This window comes from Trichogramma pretiosum, unplaced genomic scaffold (assembly GCF_000599845.2).
Source record: "Trichogramma pretiosum strain Unisexual culture from Peru unplaced genomic scaffold, Tpre_2.0 scaffold5, whole genome shotgun sequence".
In the NCBI taxonomy this organism is placed as follows: domain Eukaryota; kingdom Metazoa; phylum Arthropoda; class Insecta; order Hymenoptera; family Trichogrammatidae; genus Trichogramma; species Trichogramma pretiosum.
The window spans coordinates 3,127,278-3,149,675 of NW_019641672.1; the positions used below are offsets into that span (position 1 = coordinate 3,127,278).

At 36.5% G+C, this 22,398-nt stretch overlaps 2 protein-coding genes across 3 annotated transcripts; one reads left to right on the forward strand and one right to left on the reverse strand.

Moving 5' to 3' along the window:
* The first annotated feature begins 35 nt into the window (after positions 1 to 35).
* On the forward strand, positions 36 to 1,627 carry LOC106659027 (B9 domain-containing protein 1-like). 2 transcript variants are annotated; one of them, XM_014381302.2, is made up of 5 exons: positions 36 to 269; positions 358 to 469; positions 559 to 667; positions 1,323 to 1,441; positions 1,505 to 1,627. In XM_014381302.2, the coding sequence occupies exons 1-5, from the start codon at positions 138 to 140 to the stop codon at positions 1,603 to 1,605; spliced, it is 573 nt and encodes a 190-aa protein (XP_014236788.1). In that variant the 5' UTR covers positions 36 to 137; the 3' UTR covers positions 1,606 to 1,627. The 2 variants fall into 2 exon arrangements, with proteins under 2 accessions (XP_014236788.1, XP_014236787.1); XM_014381301.2 differs by having other exon boundaries at positions 1,323 to 1,627.
* Positions 1,603 to 19,690, reverse strand: LOC106659025 (trehalase-like). Its single transcript, XM_014381300.2, has 8 exons — positions 19,380 to 19,690; positions 13,940 to 14,056; positions 13,574 to 13,875; positions 12,851 to 13,461; positions 11,970 to 12,210; positions 9,360 to 9,559; positions 2,010 to 2,175; positions 1,603 to 1,842 (listed from the first exon to the last, which is right to left on the reverse strand). Exons 1-8 carry the CDS (start codon positions 19,535 to 19,537, stop codon positions 1,754 to 1,756), a joined length of 1,884 nt encoding a protein of 627 aa, XP_014236786.1. The 5' UTR covers positions 19,538 to 19,690; the 3' UTR covers positions 1,603 to 1,753.
* Positions 19,691 to 22,398: the final 2,708 nt, after the last annotated feature.

A 22,398-nucleotide genomic window follows, 5' to 3' on the forward strand; every position in this document is an offset into this window, starting at 1 on the left:
CGTGTGTACATTCGTGCATGAGCGGCGAACAGCTGTTTCCAGTCGTCATGGAAACATTCCGTTGGTCAGTTGCAGTGTACACAAAGCACCATGTACCGTACAAGTTGATGGTTTAATTTTCGCTGGAAAACAACGAAATGAGCAACAACGACGTCGGTGAATTTTACCTGAGCCTGTCCGGTTCCGTGGAAAGTGGTAACTTTTACGAAATCGGAAACGCGTACTGCAAGTACGCCTATCAGTTTGGCCAAGATTGGAGCATCGTAGCCGTAAGTACTTGCTAGGCGAAGTAAATGTATTACAACTACTATATGCATATCGGGGAACGACTTTGAAATATACATATTGCATCAAAAGGGCATAGAGGAAGGCTTGACACAGATGAGTAAGTGCAGCAACGACTCGAGACGTTTGGCAATTTGGAACTTCCCTCTGGATATTGCCTTCAAGAGCACCAGTCCTCACGGTTGTAAGTATCTCCATGTAACTGTCGAATAGAAATAATGAATTTATAACGCGATGAGAAAGTGAGAGCAAATCATGGTGATATTGTCGCAGGGCCTCAACTTCTCCTATCGATCTACGGCTTAGACAGTTTTGGCCACGACGTAATCCAGGGCTACGGTTGCTGTCGTTTGCCTCCGCTGACCGGTCGTCACGAGAAACGGTGAGTCGTCGACCTGTCTCTTTGTCCCGAGTCAGGCAGGAGCTCTGTTCTACCGTCGTATTATATGCGCGCGTAGACGCAAGCCTGTGCAAGCTGCATTTTATCCGAGAGTCTGTGCGCCTTGCTGCCTAGGTATATATACATTTGATAATCTAAGTGAGTGGCAGCTCTGTTGCTGCCGTAGTACATTAAAGCTTTGATCGTCCCTCCATCGACGTGCTATATATGCATGTATAGACGCATGTATACAAGCAAAGAACGACTTTTGGAATAAATGTGCGTGAGGCGAGTAGCAGCAGCATTGACAGTGACATAAAAAATTCTTGTTCGAGAAAAAGAGTTTCCCCTACTAGACTGCAGCGGTACTGACGCATTGAATAAATCTCAATTATTTATAAGCGCGAAAAAGAAGGAAGCTAGCTAATTTCCATTCGTAGCGCGCCCCTTGGCTCGAAATTTAATTCGATCGAGGCGCTTCCGCCTCTTTTATAGTCTAATGGATCTTCTCGCGCTAATTACCAGCTTGCATACGGCTGCACGTTAGTCAATGTACACTTCCCAATATTTTACTCGTTTGCAACTTAACTCATTTGCATTAATAAAGCTCTTTTGATTGATATTATGCAATGGGTTTTATAAAAGTTTGTGAGTGCAGGATTGCCGTATATGTGCCCGAGTCGTCATCGCTTGTGCAACAGTTCGCCGCCTGGATAACGGGGAGAAGGCCAGAACTCGTCGATATCGGAATACTCGCTACCGGCGAGGGTAGAGAGTGTGAGTGTCCATCTACGATATACTGCTTTGCACTTGTATCTTTAATCATTTCTTTGATTGCAGTGACTCGAATGAGAGTACAGGGATACATCGATGTCACCTTCAACGTCGTGCTCAAGGACTTTTTTCAATTGGGTTACGATAATGGACAACTAGTCAGATGATATGCTTGAAGCAAACGTATTTGCCGGACATTTTTTAATTGCTCTCTCACTAGTGTACATGATTCAAACGTAATTCATACTTGTTGTACTTTGATGTATAGTAATTAAAATATAATGCCTAAACGCTCAGAAAATTAGATCTTATTTCTCAAAAGTACGTTGTCCAAATAGATTTGAGTACTGGCCGAGATATGTTCGTTGGTTTCTTGATATCAACACCCATCCTTGGTTGGATGCCTAGAAAAATTTACAAGACGTCGGTATAAATTTTCACATTAAAAAATTATAGAAAAACAAAATTATGTACTATTTTAAATTAGTTACATGCTATCGAATATAAAAAAAATAAAAAAGTTAAGATGTTCAAAAAGCGAAATCTATAAAGAAATTGTAATGATATGTACCTTTGAAATTTGAATAAGTGGATCGGTCATGAAGGAAGTCAAGGTCATATGCAATCCAAGGATAAGTATCGAGAAATTCAAGCACCACGCCATTAGTCCATCCGAAACCTTCTTGCACTTCGTATTCACCACCTCCACCGAATTTACCCGGTTGAGTGGCATCGTACTGAAAAGAAAAATTGATTGTAACGTTGATATGAAAAATGCTTGATATTTACAAAAATAGACATAAAAAAGGAGGATGCGTAACTATCCCGACAAGGAAAAATTGTTTGGTTAGACTCTCGGTTAAGCGTCACGAATAAGGATGCGATCCATTTCTCTCACGCTGAAACGTTTCCGCATCCCCCGTTATTTTTTTTTTTTTTCATGACCATATCGCGTGATGTCAATGTTATATACGTATGCGAGGTTCAGCACTTGGGTAGGAATCATTTCCTGCCGCGCGTCGTGGCTACTATGTAATTCTGATCACGCGAAAAATGCATCGCGCTTTATCGATCCTCTCCCGTAGGACTTTTCAACTTTCTTGCTATATTATTATAACCAGCGTTCCTGAAAATTCAACGAATTTTTTGATTTAGGAAGTACTGAGGTTGTAAGTTAGTGTTTTTTGTTGTTGTTTTTGTTATTGTTATTTGTATGCGTCTAAGACAAGTGCTTGTTTTTAGTATGCAATTATTATTTTTTACATATAATGAATTATTTTAATTCTATATTCCATTACACAAGTAAGGCTTGAAATCAAGTGATGTAGGTAAACCTTCCACTTTTATCATATAGTTTTATATAAATAAATTATTATCCATTATGTTTCATCACATACGGTTTTATAAAAAATACACCGTATTTCTTGTCAAATGTGCTTTATGATATTTTTCGAAAATCAAAGGTTTCGTGGACTCGTAAAATCGAAGGCGTGAAATTGACGCTTCTGAGGGCAATGCAGTAAAAGAAAAAAAAACAAGGGATACGTATATACATTTCCACAGCTGTGTGTATGTATATATATCACGAGGTATATCATAAAAGAACCACGAGAAAAAAAGTTTACAATTTTACGAACAGCTGTTACATTTTTCTCTATGTAAGCTCTGACTTTTTTATCGCTAAAAGAAAGTAAAAAGATTTAACTTAATTTAGACAGCATTGATTGATTAATACATCCTCTTGCTTCGGGGCTTTGATATTTCCTTTTGCGGGACATTTGTATGCAAAAAACCGTTGTTGGACGTCAACTTGTTCTTGGGTTAAAGCCAGATCAGCACGAATCGTAATTATACTTACAAACTTTCTTCAAAGTTTGCACTTTTGCGACATCACAGAAAAAAGAAATCTCGTTTGGGGTCAAAAAAGCTTGAACATTTCGATTAAATTATATCGAGTTAGGTGAATCGATATGCTTTGTCAGTTACTCGATAAATATTCATGTGATCGATAGAGAAGGTATAAATGCGGGAAATTAATCTTGATTGTCTAGTTGAGAATTGTAATCAACTTTGTTCCTTTCTTATTAGCTCGATTGTCTTTGATATCATTAGTGCGAGACTTTTAGGCATTCCGAAAAATTTCTATAACATATGTAAAGAGAGCAATTTCAAAAGCTAATATAGCGTATGAAAAACAAAATCGTGCATGAAAATCTCATTTTCTATTTGTATAATGTAAGATTGAAATACTTTTCATGAATAGAAATAATTAACAAATTCCTCATTTGAAAATGCGTCATTGCAACACGCGTTAGTGCTCAACAGTTGCGCGCAACAGTCTGCAAAGCCCTACGTGAACCGCAAAAACGTCAGAACACGCTTACCCGCGTATCTTCGACGTAATATATAATTTCTCAATCTAAAACTTGGCTGGATCTTTGAGAGTAACTTTTGCAGAAATTTAAAGCTCGACTCGTCGTTGATAATATGATTGCATTAACTGTTAAGTGAGAATCAAGAGACCAGACAGTTTCGATAAACTTCAATTAATTATCGCACGCGTGCGCATACTGTATTAACTCAAAGAACATCCGAGTCAGAGCACATAGTACCGCAGTCCGCATGTATGCAGCTATGGTATTATTAAGCCTAATGTGCCTTGTAATATAACGTGAGATTAGATTTCAAGACACGATGCTCGCTCGAAACATCATCTCTATACCTTTACCTCATTGCGATAGTCCCTTGATAAATTGAGTAGGACGATGACGGCAGAACATTGATATCACGTCTCGAAAGCTATTCCTTTGATATTCGACAATGCCGTGAGCTAGTCATAACGGGATATTACATTATCTTATGAAAAAGTTTGGCGCTCCGTGTGTCGCTATTAGACTCGTATTCAAGTAGGGAAATAAACAAGCGATGCCAAGTAGGGTAGAATATATTTTTTGTGAATGGTACGTAGCTTGAATTTTGGTCGATGCATATATCGTTGATACAACAAAACTCGATTGAATGTCCAAATGATTATTATTACTACAGCTGAGATATAAAAATTTCGGACAGGATAAAAACTTTAGTTGAAATTGACATAGTCATAATGATGCTTAATTTTATGCATGAAGTTGACATCAACGACAAGATGTACAGTGGGATAAGAAAAATGACAAAAATGGCACTGGTAAGCCATGTTGGTACAACTAACTAACGTGTAAGCTTGTAAAAAGATGCCTGCATTTCTGAGACAGCCAAAAGCAGAGTGAAAAGAAAAGTCCTGCATTTCATAAAATCTGCAACGGACAACACACAATATAAATCTCGAATTGGCCCCGACTTTCTCTCGCCTGTATTCAAGAGGGAGGCCTCAGCCATAAAGCTCGAGCACACGTGTGTACGTAGTGCGTGAGCGCGGGGCTAGGCAGCGGCGCGTTAAAACCGTAATTGTGTAGGCATGCTTTTATATAGCTCCGCGTGTAGTCGTGGGCCATATACGAGCGGATTTAACGCTCTTCTCTCCGCAGGTACTTGCTTAATAATAAATGCTCAGCCGTTATAAACTAACGAGCGTGCCGCGGTGCGACTATGGCACGTAGACCAGCTTTCCCTCTCTTTTTTTTTCCTTTTTCTCCTCGCGTCGAGGATGAAGATGACTGATCTTCTGCACATGCTTGCGAATTTAAGGCTCGAAAAATTCACTCGCTTATTCACGTCGCTTATCTCGATCTACTCACTTTTTGTTATTTATTCGCTAAGATCTCTTTCTACGCAAATGCCATCGCGCTAAACGTAGATAAATCGAATTTGCTTTATAGTGCGCAGCCCTAGTTTAAAGTTCTCTTCAATTTTTTAGATAAAAGCCGGAACGATTTTGTGAGTTAAGAGCATGTTAATCTTGGCACCATTCACTATTATTTCTATAGACACTTATTGACGAAAAATATATGCGTCGGAAAATTTTAATTAAGTGGATGATATTTTTCTCAATCGAAAAGTCCACAATTGTTATTTATTAATTACTCAGGTAACTCAAGGCCCAAAACTGTCAGATCGAAACACAAATGTGTCCGTTGAGGTGTTAATTACGAGCAGAGCTTGAAAAAAACCAATCACTGCAAATAATAATGCAAACGATCTAAGAATCGTGCGTATTTCTTATCGCCTGTCGCTTTATGCGCGTACCTAGTAATTACTTTATTATTACGTTGCCGCATAAGAAAAGTTAAGAAAGAAAATTTCTTGATCTAATTTAACCTGACTGTTAAAGGCTGAATTCGCAAACGGTTTTTTGCTCATTTCTGGTCGTAGTTTGGCAAAGCTGCTATAACTACTGAAAGTCGACGAATAAACTATGAAAACTTTATGGTTAAAAGACTGTGAGTGTATGTGTGAGTGTTTCGTAACTTTTTCTCTCTCTCCTCCTCTTTCTTTTTCATCTTCTTCGAGTCAACGCGTGTTTAGATTAAGTTCAGTTATTTATTTTTACTGAAAGATGAAATCTTTCAGTAAAAATGTTGTCTTTTTTGTACAAGTATATGAAATTGTTACCACTTGTGCATGTGTGCTTGGTAAAGCTTGATTTTTCCGAAGCTAATCAAGAAGCACAAGAAATGTCAAAAAAGAAGCGATGCAGCTAACTCTGTTATACGCAAAGCTTGCAGTGTTTTTTTTCACTTCGTTTGTCTTGACTATTATCTTCTAGCCCCTGCGGTAATTGAGTGCTGTGCTATTTTGTCCTTTGCAACCCAAGGGTGGGGAAGCAGCAGCTGATTTTTTGCAACTAAAGTTAGGCTTATTCAAGCTTGAATCTTGACACGGCATCGTTATCAATAAAGTCCAGCTTTTTCGATTTGAAATTAAGTATAAGACGTTTCTCGTATTCTTGGTAAGTCTCTGGGATTGTCTGATCTTGCAGATATGGGGAATGATGGCTAGTCTGGATGCTTTTGCTCTTCATACACTCGTTCGGCTCGTATTAGCGGGGCTTCGTGGCCAACTCTCCAAAAAAAGTGCAGATCTCACGATAGGCTTCATAAACTGTACAGAAGAGCTCGGATTCCTGACTTGTTGCGTCGTTACAGACTGCTGCGTCTACTACATAAGATATGAGCTTAAGTTTTATCTGACTGGCGGCTCGAGAAGCGGTGACACTGTCCTAGGAAATGGTCTTATACCGCCAACGTATTGGTTTATCTGTCCCTCAGCTTCTGTGACCGTCAAGCTTTTTTATGGATGCAGAGTTACTCGTGCATCGCAACACCGTGGCTATCTATCTCTGTTGCTCTTCTAACGAGCCCGACCGCATTAAGGGGAGGTTCTCATTTAGCGACCCAAAAATGACGTGATTTTTGAGATTACATACGCCATAACGAATCATCTTCCCGTTTGAGCTAATTTTTGAGCATCAGCCTTCATTCTAGTATTTATTGCATCGCTCCTAATATACTCTGAAACAATACCAATGTACTCAATTGTCACCAAGTCTCATTATAGCGTATTTTAAGTAAAAACGCGAAAGAGTTGTCGTAAGAATTATTCAAGTTCTTGGTAATATGCTCGAATTTTCCATCATTATTCCAAACTTGTACTAATATAGATTTTTGTGAATATTTCAAGCTAAAGATAATATTTAGATTTTGCTCGTTCGCGGGAAAATGTTAACTTAAATTGGGATAGCTCAAAAAGTTCATTTTTTTAATGAATTTGTTTCTTAATTGACTTTTTGTTCTACTATTTGAATCGTTTCTATTATTATCTTCTGGTGCTAATAATTGCTATTCATTCATATTGATTGGGAACAATACATTTTTTAAAATCAAATCTAATCTCTCTTTCTCTCATTCTCACTCTTTTTTTGTACAATTTTTAGCATACGTTCACAAAATCAGAAAAAACGTTGCCTCTACACAAGGCCTCGCAGTTTTAATTTTTTGCACAATTCAAGAATTGCCAACTTTGAATCAAAATTTAAGTCAAACGAGACCGCGGAATTTTTCACCGTATGGGCGATTTGATTAACGAATTCGCTTATAACCTCCGGTATTACCCGGGGTTATCATAAATCATTGCGAGAGATTAACACAATACAGTGGGAAGAATTCCCGAAATCACCGACGATGATGGTCCTATTTGATTTATGGCCAGGCGAAATGGAAAAGTACTCGGTAAAGGCTCACTTCCTCTTTTGCAATGCTCTTTTTTCCAAACCGATACACGAGTTTTATTTTAAAATACGCCAATGTATTACATTCAAATGCAGAGGCGTTAAGATTCATGTGAAGAATCTGTGGGTGTACTATAGACCGCGACCCGTTGAAAACGATTCTTAAGATTTGATGATTTTTCCCTCATTTTGCCAGTATCATCGAGGTACATAAGCTATTAAGCTTACGTTTATTAATTTTTGGATACAGCCTCAATTTTACTTTGAAGATACATATTAGATTTAGCCGTGCCAGCAATTGACTCGATAGATTTGCTTGTATTTTGTTTGTGCAGTAACATATGTGCGTATATTATCACTATGAAAAAAATCAAATCAATTGGATTGAGTGGTACGTACATAAACATATGAGTTATTCGTGACTCAAAGTATATAGGCAAATATGCGTAGTCCAGGCGAGCCAAGATAGAGATCTGGGTTAATAAGTATGTCTTGCCCGGGCGTGGATGTATTAGAACTGTCGTACATACGAACTCACACATAGTCAGCTGCAATTAAAGTAAACGACTCTCGCGACCATTCGTTTGGATTATGTTTTTTTCTCTCTCCGTCTCATTTCACCACTGCTGCACGTTTCTCATTTATTATATAGAACTACACCCACACTCTTAGTCGCGATCGTGCAGCCGTAGTCTCAGCCGTCGTCATCGTCGTTTCTCTCTTGCACTAAGCCACGGGCATAAGTGTGAAAATGAAAATGAAAAATGAATTACTACTTACGCCTTGATTCTGTGTACACACGCGCGCCTTGCATACCCTCTCTTCTCCCCCTCTTTTAATATGCCGATTCGCACATAGATATAGAGATTGCACTCGAATTTTCTCCGCGAGGTTTTGCTGTTTAATAATGCATGAGGATAAGCTGCTGAATTGCCATTACGCCTTCGTCACGAGTGTCGAGCGTTCTCGCGTAAAAAATTACAATACTATCGGTTATCATTCGATAAAAATAATCGAATCCATTGCGTGCTTCAGTGCATTTTGTCCAAGTCGAGCGTCAACAATCACAGTGAGCCCGTAATTCTAGACTATATGTTTTCATATATTATGTTATAGAAAAGCACGTGAAGCTTAATGAAAATATCATTGTATACACAATTAAATTCCCTCAAAGATTCTCTCCCCTGTGACGCGTTTTTTGTCCGGCTTTTATTTCCATCCAAATGGGATCAAACCTAAGATCGAGAAAGATACAGGGATACAGAGAAAGATAGAAAAGAGGGGGAGGAACAAAAAGCAGATTGATGCTCCTGGCACAGCGTGAAAATAAACCTGTTTCCCCCGTGTCTGCATGTGTATGTGCTTGTGCTTGTGTTTGTGTGTGTGCGCGTGTCATGTGTATACACAGTCACACCCATATTTTATATCAAACAAACATTTATTATTTGTCAAAGCTTGTCTGCGCCATTTTATATATGAAACATACTGCAAAGATAATGTTTTTTTTCATTCGAAAATTGTGCTCTTGCTTCGATAAAGGATCATATACCCTCTGAAAATAAGTACATTTTTACATCTGCTCACAAGTGCGCGCAGGACTATTATTCGATATTACTCACTTTTTCTGTATTTATTCGCGAGGAAAACTCTTGAAACGTTTGAATATAAAAAGACTCCTTTTTTTCAATGCTCATATTAATTTTAAACGTTTCCCGTGCATTATTAACTTTCGCAATTACACACATTCTATATAATTACCTTTTCAAACATCTTCTTGGTTTGGCTAAATCCGAGATAATTTGATTGCAACCAAGTTTTGGCCAACTCCTTGGCCAAATCTTGGGCGGGCAAATAATTCGTCTGGCGTAGGCCTTGCACAATGATTGATTGCAGAGGTGGCCAGGCATTTGGATAGTCCCACTGCTGACTGCTATTATCTAAAGAAGCTGGTACCCCACCTGCAAGTGCAAAAAAATGTTTACTTTATCCCCGTTCTAATGGTTTTACATGCACTTTCAAGCTACAGTAGATATGAAAGTGTTTCAATACCTTTTTTGAAAATTGAAATTCAAGGCTTGTTAAAAAAAGTGCAAAACTAATAATTTTCACGTAGCTGTTCAGACAAATTATCAATATAAATTATAACAATTTTTCTTATTGGCTCTATGCATTTCCTCAAAGAAATTGGATTATATTGAATACTTGATCGAATCGTGTTGACCTTGTTGCTAGAATAAGAAGCTAAAGCTTTTGTTTGTTGTCTAACCATCTAATCTAAGAATATGCAAAAATAAAAGGTCAATCAACCGATTCAATAGAACGATTAATCCGTTCGGTGAACTTTTTCAAGGATGTCGAGTGAAAATTTAGCTGCATTTCTAAGAGCTTTAACAAATTCAGCGGAAATTTAGTAATATTACAAAGCTCGACAAGTACATTGAAATCGTGACGACGTCGAAGTATCGAATTTGTTTCTTCATCGCGTCTCTCGGGTCAGGATTTATTGTTACGTATAAGTGCACAGTGGTGAGCGTTACCCATTCATTCGTTTGCGTTGACGTACACGCTTGGACGCAAAATAATACCAACAAATAGTGAACTACGGGTGAAATTTTGCTCAATTGATTTATGCATATTGAGATACTATTTTATATTTTATTTTATAATTATATGCGCTTCAAAACAATTTATGTTTCTATTAATTAAAAACAATCATAAATAATGATTTTCCAATCTTACTATCCAATATAAGTAGTATATTTTGGACCTAAGGAGTGAAAAATATACTATACTCTTTATAATTGTAAATTCAGAAGACATACCGAATGATTCTGACCACATTTTTCGACCAATTTATTCCATTAAGGGCTTAAAATTTTTGCTATATAATCTTCTCATATGTGGGTCAAACAAGTTTTTGTTAAAAATATTTCTTTAGCAGTCTTAAAATGCATTTGCGTTTTATTTGCGTTTAAAAAAATCCAATTTTTTTCATTTTATTTTCTTTTAATGTGTAAAAAAAAATTTCTACACATTTTGAAATTGAGCTCTACCAGATTAGTTAAAAATTGTGGTCAGTATCATGCGATAATACCCAGTGAAATGATAAATCATTATTGAATGGTCCTGGGCTGATGTAAATATTTAGATGTGTTTGAATCATATTTTCCGTGGTAAAAGGACCGAGACAAAGACAGTTATAAAAATTTAAAAATAATGATTTGATCAGTTTGGATTGTTTTTAATTTATAGTAAAAAATGTAGTCTCGTCCTTTTAAACTAAGACTTTTTTAAGAAATAAAGTCGTAAAAATCACATCGTATATATGTATACATTGAGGGCTTGAATACAAAGAGCTCGACGTGTATATATTTAAACCTCGAGTGATAACATTAAGCTTTATGACTTTGCTTCAGCGGTGCATATACTTTATACGAGCTCTTTTATACGGAAAAGCTTGGATCATTTATTCGCAAATCTTTAAGCTCTGAAATAGTACGAAAAAAAATAAACATTAATTTTTCATTTTAATTTACGGTGTCGCAGAAATGTGAGCTACACTTATCGACCCACGCACGTGTCTTTGAAATCGCTTAGAACTAGTTTAGGTTGCCTTTTTTTACAATCACACATATTTTTAGCTCGATGATGAGATTTACTCTCTCTATAACAGGGATTATATGTATATATCGACCAAGAATGGATCGTATGAAGCATTGTTCAGGCTTTGCCAGTAAAAACATAAACGCACTAATGTATTTTCGATATGGGTAAACTCACTACTGAAATCGGATGTGAGCTAATAAATACATTTTTCCATGTGCATGAATATTTATATACATTGGATATTTTAAAGAGCTTGAGAAATATAATGGAAATGCAGATTCATATTGGATTTGAAGGGCGAGGGGGAATTTGAACGGGGAATTAATGTCCCTAAGTTTTGAATTCGTTTTTAGTTTGATACTTCGATAGATCGAATATTGTTTATGCTCGTACATTTTCTCTAGGTGCAAGGCCGTCCGAAAGTTTTTACAAGTAATAGCTGCTACGTATCATAAAATATATACTAATTTTAGCAAAAGCGACGCCAAAATGACTTACGGCATCTAGCTTGGTACGATTTTTTTGTTCGTTAATCTATTTATCAGGGTCGATATTAAAGTGGACATTTTGTAACACATGGTAATTTAAAAGATGTATAATGAAGCGCGCGATAACTGATTGGCAAAATACAAATATTGAAAATAAGCACTTAAAATGTTGGGACTGGTGGTTGATTTTTACGACCAATCATTATTATTTACTTTTATAGAATGAAATTGAGATAAAAATAGAAAACGAAAGTAACTTTTTGAATTGGCTTACCTTCGAAATTTTCAATTCCTCTCGCTTGCAAGTAATTGGTGGCTTTTTTTCCGTACAGCGAAGCTTTAGCCGGATTGTAACTCAGCGTGTAAAGAGGAGTCAAATTCGTCGCGTAAAAGAGCCTCCTAGGCTTGTGATGCTTGTTGTCCCAGTCGTACCAGATGCCGTCGACTTCGTTCCACAGCACCTCGTCAATACCTCGGCGGTATTCCTTCGCCACGGAAGTATAATACTTCATTTTCTGGAAGATTACCAAAAGTTTTTTGTTCTCTTTTGATTATTTTCACGATTCTTTTGTCGTGCATCGCGAGTAAATCCGCGTGAATGCGAGTACACGTGAATATAATGAAGCGGTCAGTTGGTAAATCTTTCGGACGTACTTTGGGGCGGGATAATGAGCTTACATTTGAGGCAAAATTTGCGCAAAACATAGGGGTTGCCGAACGTGTGCATTGTCCGTTGAGCGCACATAACACAAAGGAAGCCGTTGGTGTACGATTAAATGAATTTAATAATGCATTCGATCGATCAATCCTTGCTTGTTGCGCCGAGTTATTTATGTATCGCGCGTTCGAATTTCAATATACTGCCCGCCTAGGACGTGTAGGCCGGTGCGTATGCGTCAACTAGTGAGCTATAAATTGTGTATAAAACCAAGTCTCTCGGCTGTGACGCCCGATGGATATTAGAGCCTAATTGCACGTATCGCGCACTACACAATAAAAATGATTTTCTATTTATTCCTGTCCAGAGAAGACAGCCCCGAGCGCCCGACTATTTCCCGACTTTGAGAGCTTTGATGCATCGACGGGGTTCGATACGGTCGACTGGTCAATTTTAAAGTGTATCACGCTGGATCGATTCTAGCCTATATGCTGTACCTTGAAATTATTCTTTTTTCGATTGTAGCGCGCGAGCGTGCGCGCATTCTGCTCCAAGAAAGCGTTGAGGTCCACCGGGATGATGTCTTCGGTCGTGATATCAGCGAGGTCCAGCGAGGGCTCACCCTTGGCATCGACGAACCAACGAGCTGAAAAATCCCAACCAGTCTCGGCGCCAGCCTTGACGTTGTTGTAAAAAGCTTGCCTCTTAACGGGGTCGCTGATGTTTTCCGCGAGAACGTAATCCTCGCGGAAGCTCTCGGGTCTGGGGCCTGCGCTCCGACAGACGTATCGAGCCATTTTGTACTGAAGGCCGTTTTTATGAACGGTGACAGTTTTGTAGTTCTGCCAGTAACTGAATTCCTTCTCGAGGATCGCGAGATTCCTGTCGACAAAGTCCCAGTCTTTCGTCACTTCGTAATATTTGTCCATCATCGGTATAAGCAGAGGCGGTTGACTCCTCATTAGGTAATATATCCTGCCGCCGTTTGGCACGAAGCCATAAGTCGAGACCATGGACAGGAAATTTTCAATTAAACCTCGAGTCGTGTCGTGCATGTCGCACAGCAGCAATCCCTCGATGACCCAAAAACTGTCCCAGTAGTAAAACTCTGCGGGCATTTAATAGAGGCGTCATGCAAGCGAATGAATGATCGACGAGTGCGTTATGCTAGTATCTGTACAACGAGCTGCACATGGATCATTGGCACATTTTTGCCTTACCTTTAAATCGACCACCCGGAATGATAAATGTATTATCGACGTATATCAGACTGTATCTATCGGGGAATTTCTTGACGTCGCTCGTCATGTGCCTGGCCAAGGCTTTCCAGATATAATTGAGGTCGCTGACCCATTGACGATACACGGGGTCACGAATACGACGCATTAAGCTCGGATTGGCCCGCCAATCCTTGAGCGTTGCATTGTACAGCTCGTCCTTGTCATCGAAGTTGTCGTCAATGAATTGTTTAATTTCCATCTTGCTTGGCTTTCGCTCTGTCTTTTCCATTAACTTTTCGAAACTAGGATATTATTTGGATTAGTACCATTGCTTTCGATTGATTTGTACAAACATCTCACACTTACTTGGCTAGGGTGATGTTTTGGTCTTGCTTCTGATAAAGTCCGACAAAGGTTTTGCTGTCTGGGTAGATCGCCGCTAATTGTATCGTCTTTAGTAGTTCGCCTTGACAGTAGATTGGACTGTAAATTGATTGGAAAAATCGAGTTTTACGTTTATATCTTTTCCGTTTACATATTGATTCAGTCATTTGAGCCGTATGGTGTTTTGATATGAAAAAAAGAGGAAACTCTCATCCATAGTAATACAAAATAAGAAAATCATATCTTAGAAGCAAACAATGTTGTCAATCAATCGCAGTACTGTCAACGATATAAGAAATACTAGAAGAAAAAGTAGGAGGTGAGAAGCTTGCAACATGGCAAAAAGAATCGTCCGAGAAAAATATTGATGTGACTGCCGCCGTAAAAATACACTTTCACGATATTGATTTTTTTTCTCCGTATATTGTAATATTTTTTCAAACTGCCAGGTTGTGACGTGATAGTTCTTTAAAAATTTAAACATAATATAATAAAATTAATTATCAATCTTAAATTTTCATGAAATTTATCATAGAAATTTGAAAATTCAGATACTTAATATTTTAATAACTTCTTTAACAAAAGCTGGCAAATTTATTGAAATCGAATGTGTTAGTAGAAACTATGCACGTAAAAGAACGCATAAAATAATATTTATATCTTCTGATATATTAGTATTCAATCCATGAACAAATAGAAATGTATCATATGTATACTCCAATACTTCCAATCCAATCCAATAAAAACTAAAAAATCTAAAATTCCAGAACTTTTGTTGCAGTCAATTTTGCCCAACAAGATACAATTTCAATGAAAGATCAAACATTTTCAAACTTTCCATTAAGTTATACTTGTTCAAATTATTGAAAAAATGTCTCTGTTTTTCAACTCTTACACGTAATTGTTTATACATACTTGAGAATTTGAAATTCATTGGATTGTTAGATTTTTTAGGCCCGTTGATGAATAAATATTTTAGGGGTTGGTTAAATTAAAGTATTTCATTCGTCCCTGCAGCATGTATACGTATGCCTATAGAATATTCATGTAGGATTATAGTTTGAATAACCCTAAAAAAATTGTCAATTTGTAATAGAAATAAGTGTCGAAGAATACAAAATTTAAAGTAGCAAAAAACCGAATTTTTTCCCGTAGCTTCAGAGCTGTGTACCAAAAAACGAATACAGAGCGCTCCTCATCATGGCGCATATTCTTTATCTTAAGTGCAGCTTGAGCAGGCATTACGGTCAAGCGTACCCATTCAATACCTGCTTGACTTGAATTGGAAAAAAATAAAAAAGTACAAAGTCATAGCAAGTATCGAAGTTCAATTCAAACTGTCTATACAGAAAGAGAGAATTCAAAATTGCCTTCTTATTATCTTACAGAGTCTTTTCAAACATTTTAAATGTTTAAATTCCAACACTGGATAAAATACTGTGATTTTCGTAATAAATTAAAATTTCAATTTATTTTACAGAGCAAGCTTCTCTACTGGCTCAAATTCAATACATATGCTAATTAATAAGTCCTAGATTTCTTGTTCCAGTTGTTTGTACAAGACGCAACTCGACTTAAATTTTGAAAAAAAGTCGCAGCAGCAAACAAAGTCACACTACATAACAATGCTGAAATCACGCGCACTAATTGGATTTCTTCTCTTGTTTCCCCTCCTTTCCCCTCCTCAAGCTATGACAAGCAAGTCTTGCGGAGCAGTTATATAATAATTAAAATGACGAGTTCCAACGAATACAACGTTTCATCATATTGCATTTTCATGCTACCCCAGCCGAAACAAACCTTTTTCGTCCCTGCGGCCAAAACGAAAAAATTAATTTCTGCTGGGGGTACCTATGAAGCGAAAAAAGAAAGCCTTAGAGCTCGTGTTTATCAACTTCGGCTTCGCCTCGACCGATAATTACACGTGCTCTGAGGTTTTCCAGTTTTTCGCTCCAAAGGCACGTAATATACTATTTCGACCGTTGCCACTCTCAGTTGGAAGCCGCAAGTACTAGAAGATGATTCTTAGCTCCGTTCTCAACTTTTAGCACTACAACTGAGGTTTCAGTAATCATCCGGTCGCTTGATTGTCGCGTCTATATAACTACTGAGATGTCCGATAGCATGATCGAAATGAAATTAAACACTGAACCGCCATGCCTGTGTGTACGCACATATAACAGGACTCTATATCGATTCGTGATCAGATCACTGGTCTGAAACACATGTATATATACAGTTTATATCTATTAATGTTCGAAGCACGCATACGCTCTCACTCACGCACGTTGGTTAAATCCCTCAATCCGTCATAATGTGCAGAAGCAGAGAATGTTGCAGTTTTAAAAGTTATTATTCAGTTTAGTTTGCAATAGACAGAATATAGTTAAGTATTGTCCAAGTATAAGAATCGAAGTAAGGAATTTACTAATTTCCATTTCCAATTTGAGTCCAATGTAAGCTCTAATAATTTGGTTAGCTTGGGACGTCAATTTATTAATTTTTGCGAAAAACTTTTAAAATTATAAGGTACCGTCGATTTGAATAGCAAGTATACGATCCTTAGAAAGCATTCAACAGCCGGGTCTTGCTGTGCTACACATACAGCTCGAAAACCACCGTTTCTATTACATTATTGAACTTGAAGCAAAGTAAATGAGTCTTCACTTCATTACAACAATTTTATTTGAGCGTTATTTAATCATTCCCAAGCAACATAAAACATTTAAAAAATTGTTTTCTAAGGATGAAAAAGGTACTTTGTCTAAAAATAAGTTAAAACTTTTAAGGTGTGATTTCTTAATAATATGTAAGATAAGAAAACCTAAATTATTTTAAAATTATTTACTTGACTAATATTAAAAAAATTAGTAGCTCAGTCCTGAGTGAAGTTACGACTAAAACACTGTAAAGTTTTTGATAGGTAATTGTTCAAACTCCCAGAAAAAAATTCTCCAAAAGGGTCTGAACTTTTTATGAGTTTGGAACTACATATAGAGATGTATAGAGCGATGTAGAGATGTATATATTTATGTTGTAGACAATTGTCAAATAATACCTACGGAAATTTTGTCATTAGGTTGATAAGTTTAACAGACAAAATTTAATTAAAAAAAACATTAAAATAGCAAAACTAGTGTTTTTTAACGACTGCTCAAATCCTTCGGGTATATTTTTTATTTTGAAAATGTACAGAATTTTTTACGAAATATACGTAACACTTTCTTCAATCTGGATTGAGATATGAATACTAGTATAGCAATATTGTAATTACTGATTTATCATCACATTGTTGATATGATTGTTTTGACAAAAGAGCTTAATAATTACTTAATAAAGACCGTACGCCACTTTTCTTTTATATAGACGACAGGTTTCAGCAAGCACCAAACTTTGACGTACTCCTGTTGCTAGAAAAAATATTGTGCCTAAGAGTTATTACAATTGTATAGCTGGGAATTCATAAAAGAGACTCAATGGAGTGATAAGGACTGCAAACTTTCCACGCACAGGAAATAATCTTTGATAAAAAAAAAAGAAAAAAAAAGAGGAGAGTGGGCATAAAGTGCAATTGTACATTCGACAAATAACGAGAAGAAAAATGATTCGACAATGAGACAAAGTTTGAGGCACGCGTACTATAATTTTTTTTCTAACAAACTCCTTGTGTGTGAGTCTCAAAAACTCTCTCCGTGCATACATTCCTGTTGAGTGAAAAAAAGTGGAACGAAAGAACTTTACTGTGAATACGTACACATAAAAGCTCACCTATCCCATTTTCTTCTACCTGACGATACATATATTTTTTATCACATTAAATACTCAAGATTTAATGAACAATCATATTCGCTTCCAAAATCAATATTTTAATAAACACGCGGCGCTTTCAACAAGGAAAAAAAATAAGAAAACATTGCGCTGTATCATCGATAACATCGACACTACATAATATACGCGTCGAACATAGTCGTCTGCTTTTTATCATCCGTATAGCATCTTCTTCTCTCGTTTTACGCTGATGTAAGTGCAGAAGAGATCCGTTGACATTGATGGGTGATGTTTTAATTATAACGTCACCGTAAAATAAAAGAGAAAGAGAATGAAAGAGATAAATTTTCTTTTGATAGGCTCGTTGCGTAAGGTTTAATTTAGCGAAAAATTGAGATTCGTTTCACGCTCTAGTTTATTATACCCTTATATATCTATGAGTAAAAGATGCGATTGAGCATTTCAATTGAAAAATTATTGGAATTGATTTTTTAAGCGCATTCGATAAGATAGCTACTCAAGCTTTTTCACCATGTGCTCAATAAAAGATTGAGATAATTATCAATATTTTTTTACCTACCCACGTGCTACAAATACGTTAAAAAGCTTCAATCGATAGTTTTCATTGATGGTAGTTTGCGAAAATTCTTCATCGAATACACAAGCCCACGGAATATTACTTGCTTACATCGAGTAAAGATAATAAGATAAAAATGCAGCAATTTTCTGTGCCATACTCGATTAATTGCAAAGCTAACAATCGCACGCGATTCAAATGGTAAATATTATCGTCGTAAGCACGACAACTCAATTTAATTAACCCATTAAGTTCGGGACGGACACATTTTTGATACTTTTTTGAACCGTTGTACTTTTGCTGGAAATGGGGTCTGGGGAGAACTTGCAAGTAAGCGTATTCTACGCAAAATTTAATGAACTTTCCGAATCCAGTGTCAGATTTTCGATATAAGAAACAGGTCAAAAGTTATGGATGGTTTTATAAAAAAAAACGTGATTTCGAAAATAAAATTTTTTCTTTTAAAATTTTCACATGAAAATCTTTTAAATCCTGGCGTCTTCGGTACAAATAAAGTGTCCATGGGTCCTTTTCTTAAAGTTATGACGGTTCCAATTAGTAAAATATGATTTTAAGTACAAAAAATGGTGACTGGAAAACGAAAATATATGAGGAAATTTCTGGAATTTTTAACTTAAAAACGATGGATTTTTAGAATTTATCAAAGAACTAATTCATCAGGTAAATTTTTTCCTTAAATTGAAAATCTGACACCAGATTCGGAATGTTCATTAAATTTTGCGTAGAATATGCTTACTCGCAAGTTCTCTCCAGACTCTATTTACAGAAAAAGTACAACGGTTCAAAAATTATCAAAAATGTGTCCGTCTCGGACTTAATGGGTTAAGTAATTTCTTGCATTTCATTTTTATTTCGACTTTTGTAGTATAAAAAGCGGGAAAATTATCGTTGAGAAAAAATTGTCAATCATCAAGTTTTTGCAAGAAAAAAAATGAATGCGACGAAAGGTGCAAGCATTTTTCCCGGTTCTGGACATCGAAGTATAAGAATAATTTTAGGAGTAGTTGCACACGACGAGAACAAATTGTGCTGTCGAGAGCAACAAAATAAACGCACCTCTGGCACAGATCCGGTACCTCGTTCCTAACGACCTCGTCGCTAAATCCTTCGTAGCTTGCCTCGATACTGGAGCGGTCATTCTCGGCACTGATGTATCTCAAGAGGAAGCTCAGCTGCAGTTGCAGCAGCAGTAGCCAAAGCGCGCCAGTTCTCATGTCTTGTAATTTACACGCCAGAGTACGGATCTGTCCTTCAAAGCCCACGACGACTAAAGACTACTGTTTCAGGAAGAGCTCGGGACCGGACATGCTACACTCGGCGCGCGATTGTTGTATTATATATGCCGACGAGCGTCTGACTGATAAGGCCGAGTAATCGCGCAAGCTCAAGTCCATTGGCCGTGTTATTATCGTAATGTGTAGCGGCGCGCGTATGTGCGTCTCAGCGCGTGTACTCGTCTACATGTATATGGCCGATTCTCTGTGAAATCGAATGGCCAAAAAAATTTTTTTTCTGCAAATATGAAAAACTTGCTGTTCCCGATGTCAGAAATGTCCCCAAATTTTATTAGAATTTTTGGGACCATCTATCACTCTTTTTCAGGGGCCCGAAGTTGGCCATTTTAGGGTTTTTTTGAAATTCATGAAAAATCACAAATATTCAAATAATTCCTGGATTAAAGTAGAATGATTCAAAAGTAAAAGTGCCCAGCAACTTTTTTGTTGGAAATTGTCCAAATTTTCAGAAAAAAAATATGCCAAAGTGATTGGAGCCACCCAAAGAGAGCATAGTGGGAAAACATAAAAAAAAAACACAAAACAAGAAATCTACTCGAGTTCGAACCGGACTTTCATTTCCTAAACTATGTGAAAAGCTTCCCAAAGATGTCAACTAATGCCTGATAAAGTTTTGTAATGGGTCTTAAAGTTTAACGCAATGTAGACAACAATGTGTGGCGAAAAACATGCAAAAAAGGTCAAAACTAGGCCCAAAATGCCTAAAATCACCAAAAACAGCCATTTTCAGGCCTTTTTTGCACGTTTTTCGCTATACATTGTTGTCTACATTGCGTTAAACTTTAAGACCCATTACAAAACTTTATCAGGCAGTAGTTGACATCTTTGGGAAGCTTTTTACATAGTTTAGGAAATGAAAGTCCGGTTCGAACTCGAGTAGATTTCTTGTTTTGTGTTATTTTTTTTATGTTTTCCCACTATGCTCTCTTTGGGTGGCTCCAATCACTTTGGCATATTTTTTTTCTGAAAATTTGGACAATTTCCAACAAAAAAGTTGCTGGGCACTTTTACTTTTGAATCATTCTACTTTAATCCAGGAATTATTTGAATATTTGTGATTTTTCATGAATTTCAAAAAAACCCTAAAATGGCCAACTTCGGGCCCCTGAAAAAGAGTGATAGATGGTCCCAAAAATTCTAATAAAATTTGGGGACATTTCTGACATCGGGAACAGCAAGTTTTTCATATTTGCAGAAAAAAAATTTTTTTGGCCATTCGATTTCACAGAGAATCGGCCATATGTATAATAATGTACAACGCTATGCGTTTCTGTAACATACAGACGAGAATGAGCATGCCTCAAGGCATATTTTGATTTGGCCAGTGATGAGACATTACCACCTCCTCCCCTCCCCCCCTCCCCCCTCCCCCTCATCATTCTGGATCCCTTGACTTTGTGAACGTTACATGCCAAGCATACTGAAAAGTAAATACCTCAATTTTATTGTTTTGGCATTCCTTCGGCTAAAATAATGCAACGGACAGTATATCAAACCTGGCTGTGTATTTTTAAAATTTCACAAATTTCAAGCTTGCAGAAAATGTGCACGGCTCTATATTTTTTTTGTACACGTGGGAAAAAAATTACTCGAAAACAAAAAATTCTGATATTTTAGCCGACGGCAACATGATGTTTGCAAGCTTGGGATTGATAAAACTAGTGTTATCTGCAAATTATGCATTGAGTCGGCGAAATATTTTTGGTTTAAGAAAAATAATGTAACGGCAAGAAAAAAAATGTCTTTGCATTTTTGATATGATATCCGTTTTTTTATGAATTACAAAATGTTGTGTTAAATAGTTTTACTGTGCAATGTACAACTCAAGATACGCAAGATATATTTAACGGTTAATTATGCAACTTTGATAAGGCAACTGATAATCAGTGCGGATAATCTTGATTAATTATTCGACCGTATGAGCAGGAACTTTGAAAAGGAAAATTATATTATATGTCTTCAACCAGAAACTAGCTTAATAAACTCAATATTATAGTATTGATTATCATAGTTAAGATTTTGCGAGAGTTAATGAGATAGGTATTAGTTTTTGATATTTGTAAATATAGTTGCTATACTTTCTTATCTTTTCAGCTACTTATGTACAAAATCTTAGTTCTTGACTTACGCGAAGATGACGAGCCCCTCTGACACTCCCTTGCACTGATATTCAATTATCTGTGCTTTAAATAACAACAAAATTTAATCATTATCGATTTTTTTCTTAAATATTTTATCGAATTTGAAACTCATGCAACTTTATTTATTGATCTGATAAATCCAAAAATTGTTTCCGTACATACAATTCAATCAACGCCAAAACTTAGAAAATAGGTACGAAATTTATAGAAATGTTCATTATGAAACATTACTGATACAATCTACGTGACTATATAACTTTTCACTCTATATGTAGTAAAAACAAATTATTATTTTTGAACATTATCAAAGAATTCAAATTGAAGACAAATTGTTAGTTAAATATTGTACGTACCGACCAATTAAAAATGTCATAAATTTTCTTCGCAATTTGTCCAGTTGGAGAATTAGATAATCAAGTGTACGAAGTAAGCGATTCAATGTAATTTATATGCCTTTAACGTTTATATTGACTATTTCTAGGCAACATTTTTAGCGATGAATTACATCAACTTAAAATTGTTGACATTTCAAAACACTTTTTGTTATATACATTTTTTTCATACAGTTAATTGTTATCGAGTTGAAAATTTTCAAAATCATTCTATGACATTCAGGTATTCGGGAGTGATATTTATGAT

Coding starts and splice junctions, on each gene's coding strand:
- LOC106659027 (XM_014381301.2), top strand. CDS start 138: ATGAGCAACAACGACGTCGGTGAATTTTACCTGAGCCTGTCCGGTTCC. Junction 270..357: donor AAGATTGGAGCATCGTAGCC/GTAAGTACTTGC, acceptor TTGCATCAAAAG/GGCATAGAGGAAGGCTTGAC. Junction 470..558: donor GAGCACCAGTCCTCACGGTT/GTAAGTATCTCC, acceptor ATATTGTCGCAG/GGCCTCAACTTCTCCTATCG.
- LOC106659025 (XM_014381300.2), bottom strand. CDS start 19,537: ATGAGAACTGGCGCGCTTTGGCTACTGCTGCTGCAACTGCAGCTGAGC. Junction 13,876..13,939: donor CAAAACATCACCCTAGCCAA/GTAAGTGTGAGA, acceptor ATAATATCCTAG/TTTCGAAAAGTTAATGGAAA. Junction 9,560..11,969: donor AGGAATTGAAAATTTCGAAG/GTAAGCCAATTC, acceptor TTGCACTTGCAG/GTGGGGTACCAGCTTCTTTA.